Source organism: Nyctereutes procyonoides, unplaced genomic scaffold (genome assembly GCF_905146905.1).
Source record: "Nyctereutes procyonoides isolate TBG_1078 unplaced genomic scaffold, NYPRO_anot_genome, whole genome shotgun sequence".
Taxonomy (NCBI): domain Eukaryota; kingdom Metazoa; phylum Chordata; class Mammalia; order Carnivora; family Canidae; genus Nyctereutes; species Nyctereutes procyonoides.
This window is the reverse complement of record NW_026575139.1, coordinates 4,240,242-4,262,903: the sequence shown is the minus strand read 5'-3', so window position 1 is coordinate 4,262,903 and position 22,662 is coordinate 4,240,242. Positions and strand designations below refer to the sequence as shown.

The 22,662-nt window shown below is 42.4% G+C and overlaps 1 protein-coding gene across 4 annotated transcripts in view; it reads left to right on the top strand.

Moving 5' to 3' along the window:
* Window positions 1-22,662, top strand: part of EML1 (EMAP like 1) — a 185,314-nt gene that overhangs the window by 122,257 nt on the left and 40,395 nt on the right. For all 4 annotated transcript variants that reach the window (XM_055304152.1, XM_055304153.1, XM_055304155.1 and 1 more), the window contains exons 3-4: window positions 513-648; window positions 13,329-13,463. In XM_055304152.1, the coding sequence (XP_055160127.1) occupies window positions 513-648; window positions 13,329-13,463 (271 nt within the window). The remainder of the gene's footprint in view (window positions 1-512; window positions 649-13,328; window positions 13,464-22,662) is intronic.

Genomic DNA, 22,662 nt, shown 5'->3' with positions numbered 1-22,662 from the left:
TTAAGCATTCTTTTTTTTATATTCCGTATACAGGTCCTTTATCAGATACGTGATTTGCAAATATCTTCTCCCAGTTCGTGGCTTGTCTTTTCATCCTTGTAACAATGTCTTTCACGGAGCAAACATTTTTATAATTTTAATGAAGGCCAAGCAATCATTTTTTTTCTTTCATAGATTGTGCTTTTGGTGTTGTATCTAAAAAGTCACCAAACCCAAGGTCACATGGAGTTTTCTCCAATGTTTTCATCATCTAGAAGTTTTATAGTTTCGCACTTTACACTCGGGTCCTTGGTCCATTTTGAGTTAGTATCTGTGTAAGGGGTGAGGTTTTTGTCTAGGTTCATTGTTCCAGCTCCTTGGTCGAAAATTTCTGCTGAATTCTCTTTGCACCTTTGCCGGTTCTGCCAGTATTTTAAAATTAATATCCTTTTCTATCTTACCTGTCTTCAGTTCCATAAAAAGTTACGTTGACTGAGGGGAAAGTTCTGATTGCATTTCTGCTTGTCTTACAGCAAGACCACTGGTACAGACCCTGCCTTTAAGGACCACTGTCAACAATGGCACCGTGTTACCAAAGAAACCTAGTGGCTCTCTACCATCCCCCTCCGGGGCCAGGAAAGAAACTGCTGTGCCAGCCGCAACCAAAAGGTAGGTACAGAGTGCCGGAACCCAACTTTCAAAGGGGTTCCATCTCAGATTTAAAATAAACATTGCCTTTTTATATATATGACACCTCTTAATTTCTTGTCTGAATTAAAACTTGTAAAAGTACAACATTTGTTGTATTGCCCTCTCAGGACCTATATGAATTTATTATTCTGCTATTTTTAGACTAAATCTTACTGTCTTTGAAATCTCATTGGCTAACACCATGGTGTGCCATTTTGTATTTTCTCTTAGAGTTCTCTTGAAAATACAAATGAGAGTGTCACCTGTGTAAAAATTAATATGCTCTTAAAAAAAAAAAGAAAAAAAAATGCTCTTCCCAACTTCATACTTGGCACAGAGCAAAATTCAGATTGCCATACCAACCTTAACTTTTTATCTATAAAATTCAGATAAGCTCCTACTTTTAAGTGGTGCTTAACAGCAAAGTTCTAGATATTAATGTTGTCTGTCAGATAGAGCATAGTTTGCTCTTAACATCTCTCTAATTTCATGATTGGGATATTAAAATTTTGTATCTTATATGCCAGGCCACTTTTCTAACTTTTTAGGCTCTAGAAAATTAAATACCTGATGGTGGTATAGTCTAGAAAACCTTAAAGAAATCCTTCTGCAGTGCTCCCCCTGAACTTGTTATGAGCCCAACCATAGAAGCTATAGAGCTTATTATGGTACTAACTACCTACAGGGGCCAGGCCAGGTAGCAGGAAGGTGCTCTGGGCCATGCTGGCACCTCTAGTGGGCTCGCATGCATTAGATCAGATGCTGGGTTGTGACTTCGATGAAGACATAGCGATCCCATCTTCTCTTTCAAATATGTAGCATTTATACCATCCCTCAACAAGCGAATTTGCATTGTATTTTTATCAGATAGAGCTTCATGTACTTATTGTTTGTGAATTTTAAGAAAATTGGTTTTGCAGGGCATTTTAAAACTTAAATGTTGAAATCCTTAGCCTCATTTCGTATCTGTCTAATACTTGCTTGAATCAATTATTTCTAATCAATGTAAAGTGACCTTCTGGATTCTAATTGGCAGCCGTGGATATGGACTATCTTTTTTTTCTCCCGTCTAGATGTCGAAGACTGCCAAGGCTGACTTTATTTTAGGATTCAGATTGCCATCTGTTATAAAACACGTAACATTAAATTTATCATCTCAACCATTTTTAAGTGTACAATTCAGTAGTGTCAAGTACTGTTACACATTGCACAGCAGATCTCAAGAACTTTTTCATCTTTCTTCTGTTTCCTTTTAAAATTATTTATTTAAATTTTAATTCTAGTATGGTTAACACACAGTGTTATGTTGGTTTTGAGTGTACAGTATAGTGATTCAGCCATTCCATATGACACTCCATGCCCATCCCAACAAGTTCCCTCCTTCGTCCCCATTACCTACTTCCCCCAGCCCCAACTCACCTCCCCTCTGGTGACCATCAGTTTAAAGAACTTTCTCATCTTGCAAAATCGAACCTGTCTACCCATCAAACAGTAATTCCTACGCCAAGCCCTTGGCAATCACCTTCCTACATTCTGTTTCTATGATTTTGACTACTTTAGATACTTCATATGAGTGGAATCATAAAGTATTTATTTGTCCCTTTGTGACTACCTTATTTTACTTAGCATGATACACTTGATGTCCATCCATATTGTAGCATATCCCAGGATTTCCATATTTTTTTAAGGCTGCGTAATACAGACACATACACATACCCCACATTTTCTTTATCCATCCAACTGTTAATGAACATTTGGTTTGTTTCCACCTCTTGGCTATTATAAATGATGCTACAGTGAATATGGCTGTGCAAATAGTTCTTCAAAATCCTACTTTTAATTTTTTTGGGAATATATCCAGATGTGGGATTGCTAAGTCATAAGATAATTTTATTTTTAATTTTTTGAGGAACTGCCACGCTGTTTTCCATAATGGCCACACCATTTTACATACCTACCAACAGTGCAAGGTTAGTAGGTTCTAATTTCTTCTCATCCTTGCCAAAAACTTGTTATTTTCTGTTCTTCTGCTAGTGGCCATCCTAATGGATATGAAATGCTATCTCATTGTGGTTTTGATTTGCATTTCTCATATGATAAGTGATATTGAGCATCCTTTTTTTTAAAGTAATCTTTATGCCCCATATAGGACTCGAACTCATGAGTTCATGATCATGCCCCAAGATCAAGAGTCACATACTCTCTACTGACTGGCCAGCCGGGTACCTGGATATTGAGCATCTTTTTTGTTTTTAATGTTTATTGGCCATTTGTGTATCTCCTTTGGAGAAATGTCTATTCAGGTCCTTTGCTTGCTTGCTTGCTTGCTTGCTTATTTATTTATTTATTTATTTATTTATTTGAGAGAGAACACACAAGCAGAGGGAGGGGCAAAGGGAGAGGGAGAAGTGGACCCCCTGCTGAGCTGGGAGCCCAATGTGGTATCACAACCTGGGCCAAAGACAGACACCCAACTGACTGAGCCACCCAGGTGCCCTCTTTGCCCATTTTTAATCAAATTATTTGTTTTTCTGTTATTGTTCTTAAACTGTAGAATTTCTTTATATATTTTGGAAAGTGGCTCCATATTAGATACATGACTTGCAGATATTTCCTCACATTACATAGATTGCCTTTTCACTCTATTATTGTTTCCTTGATGCACAGAAACTTTTAAGTGTGATGTAGTCCCAAGTGTCTATTTTTACTTTTCGTGCCATATCCAAGAAATCATTGATAAATGCAATATCCTGAAACTTTCCCCTGTGTTTTATTCTGGGAGCTTAATGATTTTAGGTCATACATTTAGATCTTTAATCCCTTTTGAGTTCATTTTTGTGTATTGTCTAAGATAAGGGTTCATTCATTCTTCTATGTGTGGATATTCAGTTTTCCCTTTGCCATTCATTGAAAAAGACTGTCCTTTTGCTGTCCTGTGGTCTTGGCTCCTTTGCTGAAAATCATTTGGCCACATACTCAAGGGTTTATTTCTGGGCTGCCTGTTCTGTTACATTCATCTATGTTTGTCTCTGTGCTAATAAAGACACCTTACCAACTTCATTACTGTTACTTTGTAACCTGTTTTGAAATCAGGAAGTTTGAGGCCTCCAGCTTTGCTCTTCTTTTTCAAGGTTGTTTTGACTATTGGCTATATGGGGTCCCTCCAAAGTCCTTTTAAATTTTAAGATTTTTTAAATTTCTGCAAAAAAAAATCATTTTGATAGGGGATTTGTTGAATCTATAGATCATTTAGGGTAGTATAGACATTTTAACAATATTATGTCTTCTAAGCCATGAAAATAAGATGTGTTTCCACTTATTTATGTCTTCTTTTGATTTCTTTTAGCAATGTTTCATAGTTTTCTGTGTAAAAGTCTTTCACTTCCTTGGTTAAATTTATTCCTATTTTATCCTTTTTGATTCTGTACCAAATAGGATTTTTCCTTAATTTCCTTTGTGTGTTAGTCATTGTTGGTGTATAGGAATGCAACTGATTTTTGCCTGCAACTTTGCTAAAATTGTTTATTAGTTTAAAAATATTTGTATGCATGGAATCTTTAGGGTTTTCTGCATGTAAGATCATGTCATCTGCAAACACAGATAACTCTACTTCTCTCTTTCTAATGTCATTGCCTTTCATTTCTTTTTCTTATCTAATTGTGCTGGCTCGGATTTCCAGTACTGTGTTGAGCAGGAGTGGTACAAATGGGTCTCCTTGCCTTGTTCCTGTTCTTAAAGGGAAAGCTTTTTGTCTTTCACTGTTGCATATAGTGTTAGCTATGAGCTTTTCATATATGGCTTTTATTAGGTTAAGCTAATTTCCTTCTATTTCTAATTTGTTAAGAAGGTTTTTTTAAAAGACTTTTTTCATGAGATACACACAGAAAGAGGCAGAGACATAGGCAGAGGGAGAAGCAGGTTCCCCGCAGGGACTTAGTCCCAGGACCCTGGGATCGTGACCCAAACCAAAGGCAGACCTTCAACCACTGAGCTCTCTTTGTTGAGAGCTTTTAACATGAAAGAATGTTGGGTTTTGTTAAGTGCTTTTTCTGCATCAGTTAAGATAGTGATGTTATGTTAATGTGGTGTTAATGTGGTGTATTACGTTGATTTTCATATGTTGAACCATCCTTGTATTCCAGGTATAGATCTTAGTGGGCTGTGGTACATACAGTGGTGCCTTCTTACCCATGGTTTCACTTTCTACGGTTTCAATTGCCCATGATCTACCTCAGTCCGGAAGCACATGACCCTCCTTCTGACATATCACCAGAAGGTCAATAATAGCCTAACACTATGTCACAGTGCCCACCTCATTCATCTCACTTCATCCCATCACATAGGCATTTTATCGTGGATGAGTAGAGTATAATAAGATACTTTGAGAGACAGAGACCACATTCACATAGCTTTTATTACAGCAGATTGTTACAACTGTTCTATTTTATTATTAATTATGGTTGTTAATCTCTTACTATGTCTAATTTATAAATTAAGCTTTATCATAGATATGTACATATAGGAAAAAACTGTATAAATAGGGTTTGGTACTATCCACAGTTTCAGGCTTCTACTGGGGGTCTTAGAACATATACCCTGTGGATAAGGAGGGACTCCTGAAATCCTTTTAATATGTTGTTGAATTCAGTTTGATAGTATTTTTGTTGAGGATTTTTGCTTCAAGCTTTATCAGGGATATTGGTCTAGAGTTTTTCTTGTTGTTTCATTGTCTGGTTTTGGTATCAGAGTAATGCTGGCCTCATAGAATGAGATAGGAAGAATTACCCCTTGCCTCCTTCAATTCTTTGAATGACTTTAAGGAGAATTGGTATTAATTCATCTTTAAATGTTTGGTAGGATTCTCTAGTGATGCCATCTGGCCCTGGGCTTTTCTTTGTTGGGAGATTTTTTTTTTTTTTATTACTGCTTCAATTTCCTTCTAGTTACTGGTCTGTTAGAGTTTTTATTTCTTCATGATTCAGTCTTAGTAGGTTGTACGATTCTGGGAATTGATCCATTTCCTCTAGGTTATCCAATTTGTTAGCATATAATTGCTCATAGTAGTCTCATAGAAATCTCTTTACTTCTTTCACATTGGTTGGGATATCCCCTCTTTCATTTCTAAGTTTAGTTTGTGGGTCTCTTTTTTTTCTTAGTCTAACAGGATTTGTCAATTCTGTTGACCTTTTTAAAAGAAATTTATAGTTTCATTGTTTTTTCCCTAGACTTCTTTTTTTTTTAAGATTTTATTTTATTTATTTATTCTTGAGAGGCAGAGAGAGAGGGGGAGAGGCAGAGACACAGGCAGAGGTAGAAGCAGGCTCCATGCAGGGAGCCCGACGTGGGCCTTGATACCAGGTCTCCAGGATCATGCCCTGGGCTGAAGACGGCGCTAAACTGCTGAGCCACCCGGGCTGCCCTCTCCCTAGACTTCTATTCTCTGTTTTGTTTATCTTTGCTCTAATCTTTTTTTTTTTTTTTATGATAGTCACAGAGAGAGAGAGAGGCAGAGACACAGGCAGAGGGAGAAGCAGGCTCTATGCACCGGGAGCCCGACATGGGATTCGATCCCGGGGTCTCCAGGATCGCGCCCTGGGCCAAAGGCAGGCGCTAAACCGCTGCGCCACCCAGGGATCCCGCTCTAATCTTTATTAGGTCCTTACTTTCACTAACATTTGTTTCAGTTTCTCTTTTTCTAGTTCCTTGAGATAGAAAGTTGGTAGGTTGTTTTGAGATCTTTCTTTTTCTCAATGCACATCTTTTGTGCTATAAAACTTCCCTCCTAGTATTGTGTTCTATGTATCCCATAAGTTTTAGTATGTTTTGTTTTTATTTTTATGTTTCTAAATATTTTCTAAATTCCCTTGTGATTTCTTCCTTGACCCACTGATTGTTCAGGAATGAGATGTTTCATCTCAAAAATGACTTTTTATTTATTTTTTTGAGGGAGAGAGAGTGTGTGTGCACAAGTTCATGCAGAGGGGGAGGGAGAGAATCTTAAGCAGGCTGCATGCCCAGTACAGAGCCCAATGTGGGGCTCAGTCATGACTCTGAGATCATGACCAGAGCTGAAGTCAGTGTTTAACCAATTGAATCACCCAGACACCCCCAAAGAGTGACTTTTTTAAATGGCAAATTATTGTGGTGCCTGGCTAGCTCCGTCAGTAGAACATGCAACTCTTGATCTCAAGGTCGTAAGTTTGTGCCCTACATTGCATGTGAAGACTACTTAAATAAATAAATAAATCTTTTAAATAAATTTTAAAAAGGAACAAATTAGTAATCAAAAAAGGAGATTCTAAAATAAATGAGATTCTTTCCCTTTATTCTTGGATAAAATAGAATTTTATTGTTTATACCTCTTATATTTGGAATCTAAGTAAAATTTTAAAAATTTCAGAGCAAAAATATAAAAGTAAAAATTAAAATGCAAATATAATTTTTAGTTTTCAGTTTATTACATGAGAGCTTATGTCCAGCATTCTTGCTCTCTGATTTTGTAGAAGTCTCATGTTTAGTCCAAAGTAACTTTGATGTAGTACAGTAATGCTCTTCACTTTATAGACTGTTCACAGTTTTCTTAGACTTCATAGGATTAATTGGCACTATTGCTAGAATTCCCAGCACTTTATATTTTCAGTTCTAGCATTTGTAACATTTATCCAGGGTAGAGTAAGGCTGGGGAATGAGTTTTCTGAAACTGACTGCAGAAGTGAGGCTGGGCTATGGAATCAGATGCATACCTTGGGCCCCTTATAAGTCAGCGATGATGGCAAAAGTCATTCTTCGATGACAAGAAGGCTATGAAGTACCAGCTTTTTAATCCTGGTATCACTCATCCTCAGAATGACTCACAAGGTACATATTATTATTTCTATTTTATTAGAAGACTGAAGCTTAGAGAAGTGTAGTAACTTCCACAGGTCCCATGGCACAGAGCTCAGAAGGGGCTCAGACCCAGATTTGTGTGCGTCCAGAGCTCACACTCCTAACTCTATGGTGCTAGGCTGCTTCCCACAAGGTGTCCAGGTCAGCACTTATATCAACTCATAAAAAATGCTTGATATAATTACTGTTTGGAAATAATCCCTCTTGCATGCTCCATGTTCTCTGCATTCTACTATCAGGAGCAATGAGGTTCTGAGATGCCCCTATGAGTGCTGATGGAGCAGCAATGAGACTCCTGGCATCAAGTCTGAAATAGGACTGCCTGAGACTAAGGGGCAGCAGGGGCTGGACTCCAGGGACAGAGCCGGCCATGTGCTGTGAGCAGAGAGGCCTGGTCCTCTGCCCCCTGTGTCAGCCTTAAATACAAGGACTCATGGTTAGTGACTGCTCATAGCAGGATTTTCTTAGGAGGAAAGGAAGGAAAGAAGAGAGGGACGGAGGGAGGAGGGCTGGTTATTTGTAGCCATCATATTGTGTGCATGTGTACATGTATGCGTATTAACATTTAAACAATAACCTTCCTTCCAGAATATTCTAAGGCCTCTGTAGACGCTTCTTTAATTTGCAGAATAATCAATTTGGTTTATCTGATAAACTGTTGTCAAGCAGCCAACCAGAAATGCATGGTTTTCTAGATTGACTGTCCAAGACTCTTGGTTTTCAGGGAAGAATATAAGCGATTCATTTATTTTCTCTGGCTTTTATGGGCTTCTATGGATATGAGTTCCCATCCACTTGGACGTTGGAAACCCAAACAGTAGCATCTAATTATTCTTCTGTGGTCAAGTTCCTATAGATCTCTCATTAGGAGAGAATTCTGAAAAGAGCAAGAAGCATGCTGGGCATTCTGAATATTAGGATTAAAATTGCTTCCAGGACATTTCAAATATGTTTACAATCACGCGGGAATTTTTCTGTAATCAGAGTTCCAAATTAACCAAGTTGGGGCATCTGCAGTGTGCGGATGGGTATATGTTTGTTTTCTTTTCTCTGGGGTTTTTTCAGCCTAGTGCTTAAGAACAAAATCTCCTTTGGAAATTGTCCAGCGCCCAGCGGCGGTGCTTTGTGTTGCCAATTAAGACTTCGATTGGGGGCTTGATTTGGAATCCTTGGGAAAAGCTTTGTTTCCATTAGTCAAAGGAAAAAAGGCAGAAAATCCGGGGAAGACATTGTAGGTCATACCTTGCTCAGTGGGGATGCTGAAGCTGACAATAGAATAACATTTCCACTGGCTCAAAACAAGGACAATCACTCATTCTTTCTGCTCCTAAGTAGAGGTTTACAATAGGGCAGAGCTGTGAGAAGAGAGATCAAAAGAACAAAACTGGTACAAAACAGAGCATTATTTAAAAAAAAAAAAAAAAGCTCTGTTCCAAGTGTAAGATAGGGTGGAAAACATCTATCACTTCCAAAACAACAGCTGACAGTCCTTTGGAAAAATGGTTATACTTGTTAGAAATACCCATTTGGAAACGCACCGCTCAGTACTGGACCCACACACAATTTCAAAAGTAGAAAAGTGAAATCTGATTTTCTGGGGTTTTTATTAGTATTACTTCTGATATATTTCCTTACCGTTCCGATCCATTGAAATGTAGGCGCTAAACTCACATTTCGAGTCTGTTTCTGTAGCAAAATAGAGATGGAAGTTTTATGCCTTTGAACAGAGGAAGATGGTTTGGGACCTATCCCTTTGTCCAAGTGATGCAGTCACCCCTCTGGGCTCAGGTAGCTGGCTTCACATGGTAGAAGAAAAACTTGTTCTGAAGATGTCAGATTCTCTAAGATCAGCAGCTTCCCTAGAAAATCACTCGGTTTCTGCCACAAAGATACAGCGGAAGAGAGGGAGATAAGAGCATTTTGTAATCACTGAAGTGAGTGATCTCCTGCGAGAGTTGTAACTTAAGGACAAGCACCAGATCGGTCCTGGTCCCATGTGGACTCACGAGTGCTGAGCGCAGCACCCAGTGTACGGTCAATGCCTAATACGTATTTGTTGAGTGGATCATTGTTTTAATCAAGTGTCATCGCCCCGACTGTCACTACAGAAGACATCATCAGAAAATCTCTGGTTGTACATACACAAGAGCTACCTGTCGGATTTGAGTTTTTTTCAATTGTAAAAGTTTAGGCTCTTCTTGCAAAATTTTGGAAAACCGATCCTTGATTCCAAATCACGTGATGAAAAAAGACATACTTGTAGCTTATTCTGTTTAGAGTTACTATCTAACTGTAAGAAGACAGCTTGCCACCAGTCACCCTTGCAGAAATGGTATTATGTCTAAAATTTAGTTTAAATTGGTAAAAACCATTGGATGGGTATGTAATGTAGTGTAAAGAACCATTGTATTTTCAGAACTGAGAAGGTTCTTGCTTTGGGAGTGGGGGTAGAGACCAGAAGGGAAAAGAAGAGGTGATGGTGTCCGTGCATTTCTACGCCAAAAATATTTTCCTTGCTGTAAGTGCTAAAAAATGTACTCCATTTCTATATGGTCTCACAAAAACCAGTTCTTCCACCACTTTCAAAATGAAGAGCAGTATTTTTCCCTTGCTGTCCAGAGGGAACATAACTTCTTTGATATTCCCTGCTGGTTATTGAAGGAGGCTTCTCGCAGTGAGTATACAGTATTACTCCTTCCAGCTGCCCTTGATCCTGTGAATGTCTGGTCTTCAAGCTTTATTTTGTGTCCTTCACTTTGAGTCTTGGTAAATCCTCTTTAATTCATAAGAGCTTTTGGCTCTCAAAAGGAAATATCTTGTTTTTTTTTTCTGTGTACACAACAGTAGTACTTTTTTTAAAAAAAAAAAAAGCTTAACATTTTAATGCAAATGTGCAAATGACAAATATCTGGGAAGAGCTATATCCCAAGTCTGTGGATGCAGACGGAAACATTTTCCATTTTGATGTGTGGTGTGTGTTCTATTGTTTATTGAAGCTTACCAAAATATTTCTCCACCCTTTTGTTGTCGCTCTCGGTTTATTCCACTTTGTCTCTGGGCCTCTTACACGTAGGCTACATAGGTCTGTGAGTCTCCTGGCTGCATACAGACTAAATAGATGGGCACACAGGTGAGGGGTACTTAGATTTATTTTCCAGCCCAGGAGCAGTAGGTTCTGTAAACACCCAGTGTAAAGCTCTTCAGTTGGTCGAGCCTCACATCCTGTAACCATATTAAATATTGATGTTTGTTGAATTTTTAGACATTCAGCAGGCCCTCAAACCCGCGCCCGTGGGTGTCTCATGAACTGTACGCGGTCCTGAGTGGGAGGCCCAGCAGAGAGAACAAGAAGCGAAGTAACCCCAGACTAGCTGCTGCATCCTGGATTTGTGTCCTCATCTGTATAAGGGCAATAACAATGTTTTTCAGGGGACTAGATTGAATAACAGATGCCAGCCATGAAGTTCTTAGCATCTGTGGCCCATCACTGCCACCTGCTACTTCCATGTTTCCATCACTGGTTTCCCCTGGTAGCTCTTCCAGCCGCCAAGCTCAGCGTTATTAGAAAAGTCGGTTCATGTCGGGTATAACTGATTAGCAGTCAGGGTTTTTCTGCTCTGTTCGAGTGTTTAATACAAGTCTCTAAGTTGCTGTGAACTTGCCATGAACTTCCCTAAGGGATACGGTGTGGGTGACGCTCTGGGCCGGCGGCCGCTCCTTTCCCAGGGGGCCGCCAGGGGCCAGGCAGCGCGCCTCCGGGCCCCACACTGGATGCTTGGCAGGGAAAGAGCCCACGAAATTAAACCAGCATGCCGTTTCTCGTCTCTGGAAGAGGTTGGACTTTAAGCACAAAGCTTTCTATCATTTTTAGACCTCAGTCCCAAATTTCCGAAATGCAGTGCTCTCCTAAGATCTGTAATTTCCTTGTCCCCAAATTGAGCGTTCTAAAAATGCACGTTCTGACCTTAAGGCATGCCCGTCCAGATCCCGGTTGTGAGGTCCTGGTGCTGTAAAGCCAGAGCTTCCTCAGCTACCGAAAAGCCTGTGCAGAAAGCATGTTCCTGTCATCACGATCATGGTCACTTTATTTGTGTTCGCTCACCCAGAGCGCGAGAGGGTTTTTCAAAAGCTGATACACCATTCGGTTTTTAAAAACATGCTAAGAGACTCTTTGATGGGTGGTTCCAAGGGAAAGGGGCTGAAGCCGGCCCGAGGGATGGGGGCGAGGATGGGGAAGGAGAGTGAGTGGGGGCTACTCTGTGTCATTAGAAGGGAGGGGAGGCTCCGACCACCCCACTCCTCCCAGGAGCAGAGCCTTGGTCTCAGGTCCCTCGGCTCCCGTGTCCTCCTGGCTGAAGTGTGGTCTGACCTGCACCCTCCCTGGGGCCGTGCTCCGGGCACTCCTCTCTCATTCCCATCCTCTCCTGCACCCCCTGCGCTGCCCACACCCCACTTCTTCCCACCTTCGGCCCCTCTCTCCTGGCTTCCTCCTCCCGCCTCTCCAGCCTTCTCTGCCGCCCCTTCCCACGCCCCCAGGGCAGGCCCTCCACCCACAGCCCCAGCCTGGGACTGGCGCCACCAGCCTGCCCTCTCCTTCCTTCTTACAGAGCAGGTGCTACCTTAGAGCACCTCGTATCCCTTCCTGTGACAGCTGCACAGTGTGACATTCTCGTTTACTGCTTCATGGAATAAGTATCTTTTTCATTGAATAAGTATCACGCTTCTTTACCAGGCTCTCAAAGTACCTAAGAATGATCAATGAGAGAGGGTCCCAAGGAATGTATGGCCTAGCGAGGAGGATAAAACGTAGCAGGGCTGCCTGTAATACACGTACATAGTCCAGGAGCGGCACAGTGTACCTGCAGCCCCTGCCCTGGCTCACTCACCCCTAATGCCGCATGGGCCATCCTTCTTCCTAGAACAGTCTCTTCCCTACCGTGTAATCACAACACCCTCAAGCCATTCATTTCATCTCTCCCAGACACTCACAGTCTTCAGGAAGCCTTCCCAGACACTGCCCCCAGGCCCCCAACCAGTCTAGTTCCCCCTGGTAGTTCCCCATGCAAGTATGGGCGCTACCTCCAAACAGAGGCATAGTACCTGGGGTGGAATGTTGCTGTCATCACCAGTGGCGTCCTGTGTGCATTTGTCCCATGTGTGGGACAGAGTTTAGGCCAGAGTTTTAGGCCAGAGTTCCTCAATTTCAGCACTACTGACTCTGGGGGCTGGATTGTTCTCTGTTGTGAGGGTATCCTGGGAGTTGTAGGATAATTAGCAGCATCCCTGGATCCTCTCTACCCACTGGATGCCAGGAGCAGCCCCCTGCCCCCAGCGGTGCCAATCAAAAGTGTCTCCAGATGTCACCAGATGTCCTCTGGGGGCGTCACCCCGGGTTAAACACCACTGTTTGAGACTGGAGCCCGCTCCAGGGCAGGATATTTCCTGTGAAGCCGCTGGAGTCTCTAAGATGGGGTGGTTGGAGATCTTCCCTCTCAGGTTCTGCTGTGACTTTGAACTGTACCAATTGCCGCAGTTCCAAAGGCAACTAGCAGAGGTGTTGGTCCCAAGTGACATTCTGCAGTTAGGAACACATACGGACGTACACACAGAGACGGAGAACGACAGACATTCTATATTAGGAACGTAGAGCCAATCTCTTCCATATCCATGTGGAAGTATGATGTCCTCCGTAATGTATTTTTATACTCAGCAGTAAAATAAAATAAAATCACTCTGTTGAGAATTTCACTGTCATTTACATCTCGCTGTAGTACCATCAAGAGGACCAGCTCCTCCGAGCGAGTATCTCCTGGCGGCCGAAGGGAAAGCTACGGGGATTCCAAAGGAAACCGAAACCGCACGGGATCCACCAGCAGTTCCTCCAGTGGCAAAAAGAACAGTGAGAGGTAAGGGGCATCTTCTCTGCTGGTCCTGCTATTCGGATGCTTTGCTACCTCTATTCCCTGGAGGCGAATCAGAAGACCCCGCCATATGCACATGAGCTACGAGCTCTCCCCAGGGAGAGCATTGCAGGTGGTGGCCAGTGGCCATCGTTCCCACCAATCCTGGTCCAAGTGGAAGGTGATAACTTGCAATCCCAGCCCCCTGACACAGACAGAAATAGTTCCTGAGAATTCGCTTAGCACCAAATCCATGGAATTTGGGAAGCCACTCTGAATTTCCGTACGGCACCCTTTATACTTCCAGTACATTCTGCTGCCATTTTGAAATTGATTTCATTGGGCTGTTGAACGTTGTCAACAGTACTTCCCAAGGTTGACTGGGTGAAAGGCTGAAGTTTTACAATTTGTCAGAAACCATTTTTAATACTGAGCTGACCCCATAAATAGGGCCATTTCTTTCTGGTTTCAGGAAATAATGCTTACTTCTAATTTTGAATCTTCCCTTTGAGGTTAATTTATAACGGGTTATGGTAAACACCTGCACAACTAATAGTAACCTTTTATTAGCGAAAGCTAATTGTTGGCGTTTCCATGGTCTGTTTTACGCCGGTGAATGTGCGGGGACAGGAGATCGGTTTGGGCAGATACCTGATGTTGTCCTCTGTTCTCTCTTTTTAAACATTGTGTTTTAATTTTACTCTCTCTCTCTATTGAGCAAGGCTGAGGAAGGAATTTCAGCTTCACAGGCTAAACATGGCTTTTCTTCCCCCCAAATGTTTATGTAAGGAGAAGGCTTAGTCATAAAGCAATAGACTCCAACCCACAGGCTGTAAAAATTCCAAGTTTGTAAATCCACCCTGATTCAGTCCTGAAAGGAAGCTTAAGTTCTTTTTCAGTTCTATTCCTAAAAGATATCTTTTGTAGAAAAGATACAGGCTCCTCTTATATCTGTAGCAGGTTAGAGCCACAGTCGATTAACAGTCTCAGAGACCACTGACATGGGCTTCTGTCTTCTAATTTAGACTGTTAGTACTTCTTATCAGAAGATTATGCTAATTGGACCATAATACCTTAGAAATAAAGCCATGTGGCTACGATGGCAGTACAATGTAAGTGGGTCATGCTGCGGGGCCTTGGGGCTTCTCTGAATTTAGGGTAAGCCTGGAAGTTGGCCTGAAATGTCTAGATCTTGGCAGTTCTTAAAAACTTGGCTCCTTTCTGTGCACATCTGATTTTTATTAAGAATTTCCAAAAAGAATCTGTATTGTGCAAACTCCAGATCTGTTTTATCTTTTAAATCCTACGGCGTTGATAAATGTACTGGGTAAACTTTTCCATAAAACATATTTGCAGAGGATTTGGTTTGGTTTGGTTTGGTTTGGTTTTTCATGCCACAGTAGGACATTTTGATTTGGAAATGAGGGATGGGGGAAAATCTACTGATCATTCTCTAAAAATAATTCAAGTCACGAAATGTGTCCATTGAAAAATAAATCCTTCGTTTCATAAGGGCCCAGGGTAAGTTGAGGCCTGTGTAGCATGAAACAAGTTGAGCTGCACGCACCTGAGAAAGAAAGTTCTTGCTTTCTCTCGTAGGTCACTGCTGGTCCTCGCAGATACCTAGAGGGCTCTGTGGGAATGGTAGCAGAGTAACTGAGACGGGGAGAAGCAGTAGCAGTGAAGGTCAAGCTGGTGATCCAGTCTCTGCCTGACTCTTTGCTTCCTTCTTCTCCATTCCCCTGTGAGCAGCACCCCTCCAGGGCGGTGTGGACCTGGCACCAAAGCAGAGCTGGAGTCCTAAGGACCAAAGCCCGGTGTCCAGGACTTAAAGGGTGCAGAGAAAAGGTATAGGGAGGTGGCCCTGCCATAGCCCTCTTTGAAACACCGTGGTTTTCAGTAGTCTAAGACGGTGTGATCTCTCCTGTATCACTCTGATGTCTGCCCATGGTTCCAGGGCGCTGTCCTTCATTTTCAGAGCTTGTCTTGTTTGGCTACTGGGGGCAGCAAGACAAAATGGAAAGGGTACGGGCTCCTGAGCGAAAGAAAAGTCTGGGTTTGTAAACCAGTTTTGCTACAGAGCTTCTCCGAGCCTCCGCTCTCACCTCGATGACTTAGGGATCACATGCCCAGTCGCCTTGAATCTTATCAGCGAACTGACTGGTAGGAAAACACCCAGCACAAGGCTTGACACCGGATCATGGGCATCATGGTGGTGGCAGCTGCTAGAAAGCGAGACGTGAGCAGAGCCCAGGAAAATAATTTGCAAGGCTTTCTGAAACTCTGAGCTTTATAAGGGAGTTCCACGGTGTCTAAAGCAACTAGTCTTTTTTTCTGGCCTGATGTTCATTAGCTGATGTTCATGTGAGTGATGCAGTCCTGGGAGTACAAACCTGAGTTTTGGCAAGATCTAGAAGCACTCGAGGAGGAAATAAAGTATTACACATCCTCCCAGTTGTCCACATCACATCAGAATGAGCGGGGGCCGCAGGCCGTGCACGATTCCCAGGCGAGCTCGCCAGGATGCAAGCGAGGGAGACGGAGCACAGGAGTGACTTTGGATCGGTCCCGGTTTGTGCAAGAAGCACGTCATGCACACATGGCGGTGCTGTAACTTGTGTGAAGCGCAGACTCTTGGCTGCAGAGCTCACATTACCGCACACCATATGCAGAGCTGTCTTTAGCGCATGTGGCACTTCTACGAAAATTGGAAAAAGCCTCCTCTTGCTCAAGGAAAACACTCCCACATCAGCATATATCATTCTCAATAATAATTACAGCAGATATAAACTACTCCATATACCACGTACAATTCTTAATGTCAAACACAAAATAATAGCGGTTTTGAGGTCCTCGACATTCACATTTTCCGACATAGACTAATTTACTTAAAAATAATGGCATGTTTTGCTTTCAGTAGAAACTGTGTTCTTTTATGAGTTTCAGCCTTCCTGCGCCTGCATCTCATATTCTTTGGAAATGGTCACTGGATTTGACAGTCGTTTTTGTGACATTGGAGGCTCTTATCTTGAGTGCTTAACACCTTAAAATACTTTGCTTGTAACAACAGCACTTAATCTTTGCACTGACAAAACTTCTATAAAAACAAAAGCAATATACGGCAGTGTAATATTTACCCTATGTATTATTGATGGTAAATAATAATAGTTATATAGTAATTTGTGCCATAATCAAGTATTTTTTAAATTTAAATAGGAAGTCAAGAGTAACATTCTGATGAATGACCTATGCTATCTAACGTAGCCACTGTATTAACCCAGTAGGGATTTTTTTATTTAAAAAAAAGTGCTTTGTGTCAGACAGAAAGACAGCTACTACCTAGCTTACAGTTTATGCTAGATGTTGCTAGACTGATTAAATGTTTCAGTTAGGAAACTGGGCCCCTCCTTGTAATTCTGACTAGAGTGACATATATCAACTTTGGGAATAAGATACTTTGTTTCCATCAAAATGTTATTGTAATGGGCTCATTTTTTTTAGAACAGGAAATGCTTCAGCCCTCTGCTGGAAACCTTGTTAGAACACATATTTATTAATTTAAAAAGAAGAAGAAGAACACACACTTAAATTCCCCGTCTTAAGAATCAACAAATGTGAAAAAAATCTTCAAAGTCACAAAGATGTAAAAATGCCCCCTTTGGATGCTCTTTTGTGTTGAACACCCTGGACCAGCCAGGTACCAGCCATTTTATCCAGACTGTAGGGTCCAGAACCCTAAGCTGGAGACTCTTGAGCTCCATCCTTCCTAAAGCTCTAGTGTTGAATGAAATAGTCTTTTCAGCAACACTCCAAGGGTTCTCAGGGCTCAAATTTGTTCTTTAGGGACGCCTGGGTGGCTCAGCGGTTGAGCATCCGCCTTCAGCCCAGGGTGTGATCCTGGAGACCCAGGATCGAGTCCCACATCCAGCTCCCTGCATGGAGCCTGCTTCTCCCTCTGCCTGTGTCTCTGCCCCCCTCTCTCTCTCTCTTGCTCTCTCTCTCTCTCTCTCTATCATGAATAAATAAAAATCTTTAAAAAAAAAACCTTTAAAAAAAAAATTTGTTCTTTAACCTCAGCATCACTGACAGTGTGATCCTAATCTTAGTCCTCAGCCTGGGTGCAAAGGCCCATCGTCTGCTGGCTCCCCATCCTCTCGTGTGCCCTGATATTCACACCTCCCCAACCCCAGCAAGAATTGTTTTCTTTGAGATAATTGATTTTTTACACGAGTAATGTGGGTCTTGGGAAATCCAGATGCCCAAAAAAGAGGAAATGAAACTCTTGCCTCAGAGAACATGTTATTAACATGTCCAGCCAGACTTTATTTCTAGGGTCCTGCGTGTATGTAGTGTATAACTTTAATCTATTTGTGACCTTCTTTTTCACATGTTACACAGCCATGTCTTTATGTCAGTAAATATACTCTTACAATGTTCCTTTAGATGTGGGTCATCGTTTATCTAGACAAATGAACTTTAGTGGCCATCGGGCACCAACGAGGTTCTTCCGATTCAGTCGGATGAGCCCAACATCCAGAACAATGTACACAATAGGTACTCAACACACACTTAGCACCCCAGTGATCAAACCCAGTCTTAATTAAGAAAATGCAAATCTAAGTAAGAAGATACTATATTTACAAAAATCTTTATCGTATAGTGGCACCTGGGTGGCTCAGTCAATTAAGCATCAACTCTTGGTTTCAGCTCATGTCATGATCTCAGGGTCCTGAGATTGAGCCCCACGTTGGGCTCCATGCTCAGCATGGAATCTGCTTGAGATTCTCTGTCTCCCCCTGTCCCTCCCCCTGCTCTCTTTTTTTCTCTCTCTAAAATAAGTAAATAAATAAAAATCTTTGAAAAAAAAACGTTATTGCATTATAAAATAAAGCACAGGTACAATATATATAAATTATATATATTGTATTATATATAATACTATATATTATATATATTGTACATATTGTATTATATATAACATATATATTGTATTATATATAATAAAATATGTATTTTGTATATATATTTATATATATGTATTTATATATATAAATATATAATTATATATGTATATATATCTCCTGCCCCACCCAAGCAAATGTATAGTTTAATGAGTTACACCTTCTAGCCCTTAGTCAGTGGAGGCTTGTCGCCTTCTCCTGAGTGACATGTGTGCGAGTCTGGAGCAGTTTGGCGGGGATGGATGGTTGGATACATTTGGAGGAACTCCAGCCAATTCTTTGAGACCCAGCTCAGGTGCCCCTTTCTCCGGGAAGCCTGCCCTGGCCCTTTGGTCTGAGTTGCCTGTCTCATTGCTTTGTACCTGCTCATTCGCTCTACCTGTAACTCCCTCCCCACTCGCCACGTGCCCACACATGTGCTTGCCCTCCCTGGAGCTTTGGGAAGGCAGAGGCTGTCACTACTCTTTGTATCACTAGCCCTTCGAACAGGGCCTGGCACACAGTAGCTGTTCAATAAATATTTGTGGCACGAATGAAAGAATAGATATTAAATAAAAAATAGATAGATAGATATATAATTAAATAGATATTTAAATAGATATTAATTTTAAAAAATTAAATAAAGAATAGATATTAAAAAAAAAAAACCCACAGTCACTTAAGAACCATGTAAACAGCACCACCTATTGGTGGATGGGCTTGACACTACACTTTAGATTCTAAAGCCTTCGGCACTGTAAAGGCGACTCAAGTTAGGCATCTTCCCGTTACTGAAAATGGTTCACTCTCCAAGCCATGGGGTCATTCATCTTTTAATAAATGTTAAAATTAAAAAAAAGATAAATGTTAAAATACTAAGTGCTGATATGCTGTTATCGTTAGGAGGCTGGTAGGCAGAGAGCCTGGAAGTACGTGTAGGTTCTTGTCGGTGAAATTAGGAAGAAGAAATGACATCAAGGAATGACCTTGTGCTGGGCGTTCTGTGACACACGTTATCTGATCTGGCCTGTACCTTGCACTGGTTTTAGTCTCATTCTGTAGATGAAAGAAAGTAAAAGGGAAAGCGACTTGCCCAACCTGAATGCAGATCCAGCTGACTTCAAAATCTGGCTCATTGTGCTGCATTAAGCAGGAAGTATTGGTTGGAAATGTCTGTGAAGCGATCTTTGTCCCTTGTGAGGTCTCCAGTGACTTCTATGCTCTTCTGGATGTTTCCTGAACGACCCTCTTTCTAGTGGAAAGCCACTTAAGGGCATTTATATAGAGAATCATTACTTCCACGGTGAAGTACTTTGGTTTCCAGTAAAAATGTTGTTTCAAGTGAGATCCTTTTCAAAAGGACTCATGATATGTATGTCAAGAGCCACAGTTTAAAAAAAAAAGAGCCACAGTTTTTATAGGTGAATAAATTTCAGGGAAATAGCACATTTGACTCTGGAATGGTGACCTCCTTGACATTATTAATCATTTTCAAAAGCAAGTAACTCTCCTCAAACAGCATTTGACGTCTGTTGGCTCTGCCCCGTTACACACGTCACACATGTGTCAGACCTGCAGCACGCAGAACCTGAGCCCCCCCTTTCAGGCACATGGAGCAAATTGGGTAACAGATACGGAAGTGCTGAGTGCAGATGGTGCTGCAGAGGAGGAGCGCAGTAAATACAGGTTGAGTTGGAGTCTGAGCAAGTTGCCCACCAGACTCCCTTCCTGATACACACCGAGCCTGCCCGGGGCAAGGTGAGTGTCAGCAGATGAAAAGACAGACGACCACTAGTACACCTCCATTAGTACACCACCCCTGGGCCCAGAGTTCACAGTGAACATTATCGATGAGTTGATAACACACAACTTATTTTTATTTTTTCAAGATTTTATTTACTTATTCATGAGACAGAGAGAGAGAGAGAGAGAGAGAGAGAGAGGCAGAGACATGGGCAGAGGGAGAAGCAGGCTCCCTGTGGGAAGCCCCATGTGGGACTCGATCCCAGGGCCCCAGGATCATAACCTGAGCCAAAAGCAGAGTCTCAACCACTGAGCCACCCAGGTGCCCCGATAACCAGCGATTTAGACTCAGGTGGTTGTAGCTGAGGTGTGGCTGTGAGCTCACGGCTCAGGACAAGAGCCTTTCCTTGGCTCAACTGTTTGGTTCTCTCCTGCTGCCTCCAGATCCAGCCACTGGCCTGGCGAAGGCTCTCGGCTGCCTCGCATCTTCCCTGAGTCCCCAGGTGCTGCGTATAGCTTGTAAGAGTCCTTGAGATCGTTTCCTGAGCCAACCAGCTCAAGGAGACATACAGCCAAACTCTTTCGGCAAATCTTCTTCCTGCCAAAACAGCAGTTGAAACCATACCCGTCTGCAACACTGTTCATTTTGGAGGGATCGGCCACTGCCCGGTGCCAAGGGGAAATGAGGGTCTGCTCACCAGAGGGGAGATCCTTTCCCTCCACTGGGCTTATGTCTCTTGTGGGCTTCAGGGCACAGTCTGGGACATGTGTGCTGGCCTCGCCCTAGGACAGGGATGAGTGAAACCTCGCTGTGGTCCTGGTGTTCAGTCAGCTTCCCCCCTGGAGCCACACTTACACTCTCCCACTTAGCTCACACTTAGGAATCAGTTGATCAGCACAAACCACACAACACTGGACAGGTGGCCTCCTCCCACGCAGAGTGAACTTGCAGCCCCGCAACAGCACTGGGTTCCAAGGGCCCACTCTCCATCTATGGACAGCGAGTTTTGGAAAGCACAGGAGCTCAGCATGCTGCTCCCATTAATGGATTTGACCAGAGGCCACAGCGTCTCTAATCCTGGAGCACTGTGATCGCTACACCTCCCATGGGTTTGCCCCTCTGTTACTAGTTGGGAAGATTCACTGTCGCTTCCTAGGTTTGTACTCGTAAGACTTGCACCTGTGAGTGGGACTCCCTCTTCGCTGGTGCTCTGGTGCCATTTAGGAATGGTGCTGGCATGTAGGCGGGAATAATGGATTCGAAAGTAAACAGATTATTTTTTTCTATAAAAATGTAGCCTTCTAAAATAATGAAACACAACAATAGTATCCTTTCTAAATATAATATATCCAAAATGTGATGCGTAGTTCAGAGCAAAATTCAAGAACTCTGAATACTTTAGTGTGACCTGGTGTCTCGCTCCATGACCTTCAGTCATTAACACTCACACTGCCATCTCCAGTGTTCTTTTTTATTTTTTAGTTTTTAAAGATTTTATTTATTTATTCATAGAGATGCAGAAAGAGAGAGAGAGGCAGAGACACAGGCAGAGGGAGAAGCAGGCTCCATGCAGGGAGCCTGATGTGGGACTTGATCCCGGGTCTCCAGGATCACGCCCTGGGCTGCAGGCGGCGCTAAACTGCTGCACCACCGGGGCTGCCTCCAGTGTTCTTTTTTAATTTTTTATAAAGATTTTATTTATTTATTTGAGGGAGAAAGCATGAGCAGAGGGAAAAGGAGAAGCAGGCTCCTCGCTGAGCAGGGAGCTCAATGTGGGGCTCCATCCCAGGACCCCGGGATCATGACCTGAGCCAAATGACAGATGTTTAACCAACTGAAACACCCAGGCGCCCTCATTTCTAGTGTTTTATTAGAGATCTTTGATGGTTCCTCTAATGTTAGAAGCTCAGCATCAAAAGTCCTTCCTGTATTTGGAATTCACACTGTCCTCGGATCTCTTTTTCTGAGAACAGAGTTCATAATTGTTCTTTTCAGTGTCCAGGAAAGGTTCTGGATTGCTTATTCCTGCATTCGTGGCTTTTGTGTCTCTCCACTTCTATGATCAAAGTCCTGATGGATAAATGACTTTCGTGTCTTCTGATTCCCTGCCTGGCTCCCCTGTCATTATGTTCCTCTAACCAGTGGGCTTGCCCTGCAGTCTTCCGTTTCCACTTTTCCTCTCACGTCCTCACCCCGCCTGTGAATCTAATCATATGTGAAAGTCGGAGGTAAGACTTGTGCTTCCACGCAGACAATCACAGGAGTGTCATTCCTGCTCTGACAGTGAGCTATCAGAGCACAGCTATTTTAAACCCACCCTGGAGCTGAGGTTGCAAAGTCGTATGATGAACTAAAATCCACAAAGTGACAAGCCTGTCTTAGGAGAGACACCCCCCCCCCCCGTTTCTTTTATCCTGGGCAGGGCTGCAAGAAGAGAGGAGCCTTCCTGGGTGCATGTCAGAAGAAAGCAGCCGAAAGCTCCTGGAATAATTAAGCTGACTGTGGCCTGGGACAGTCACTT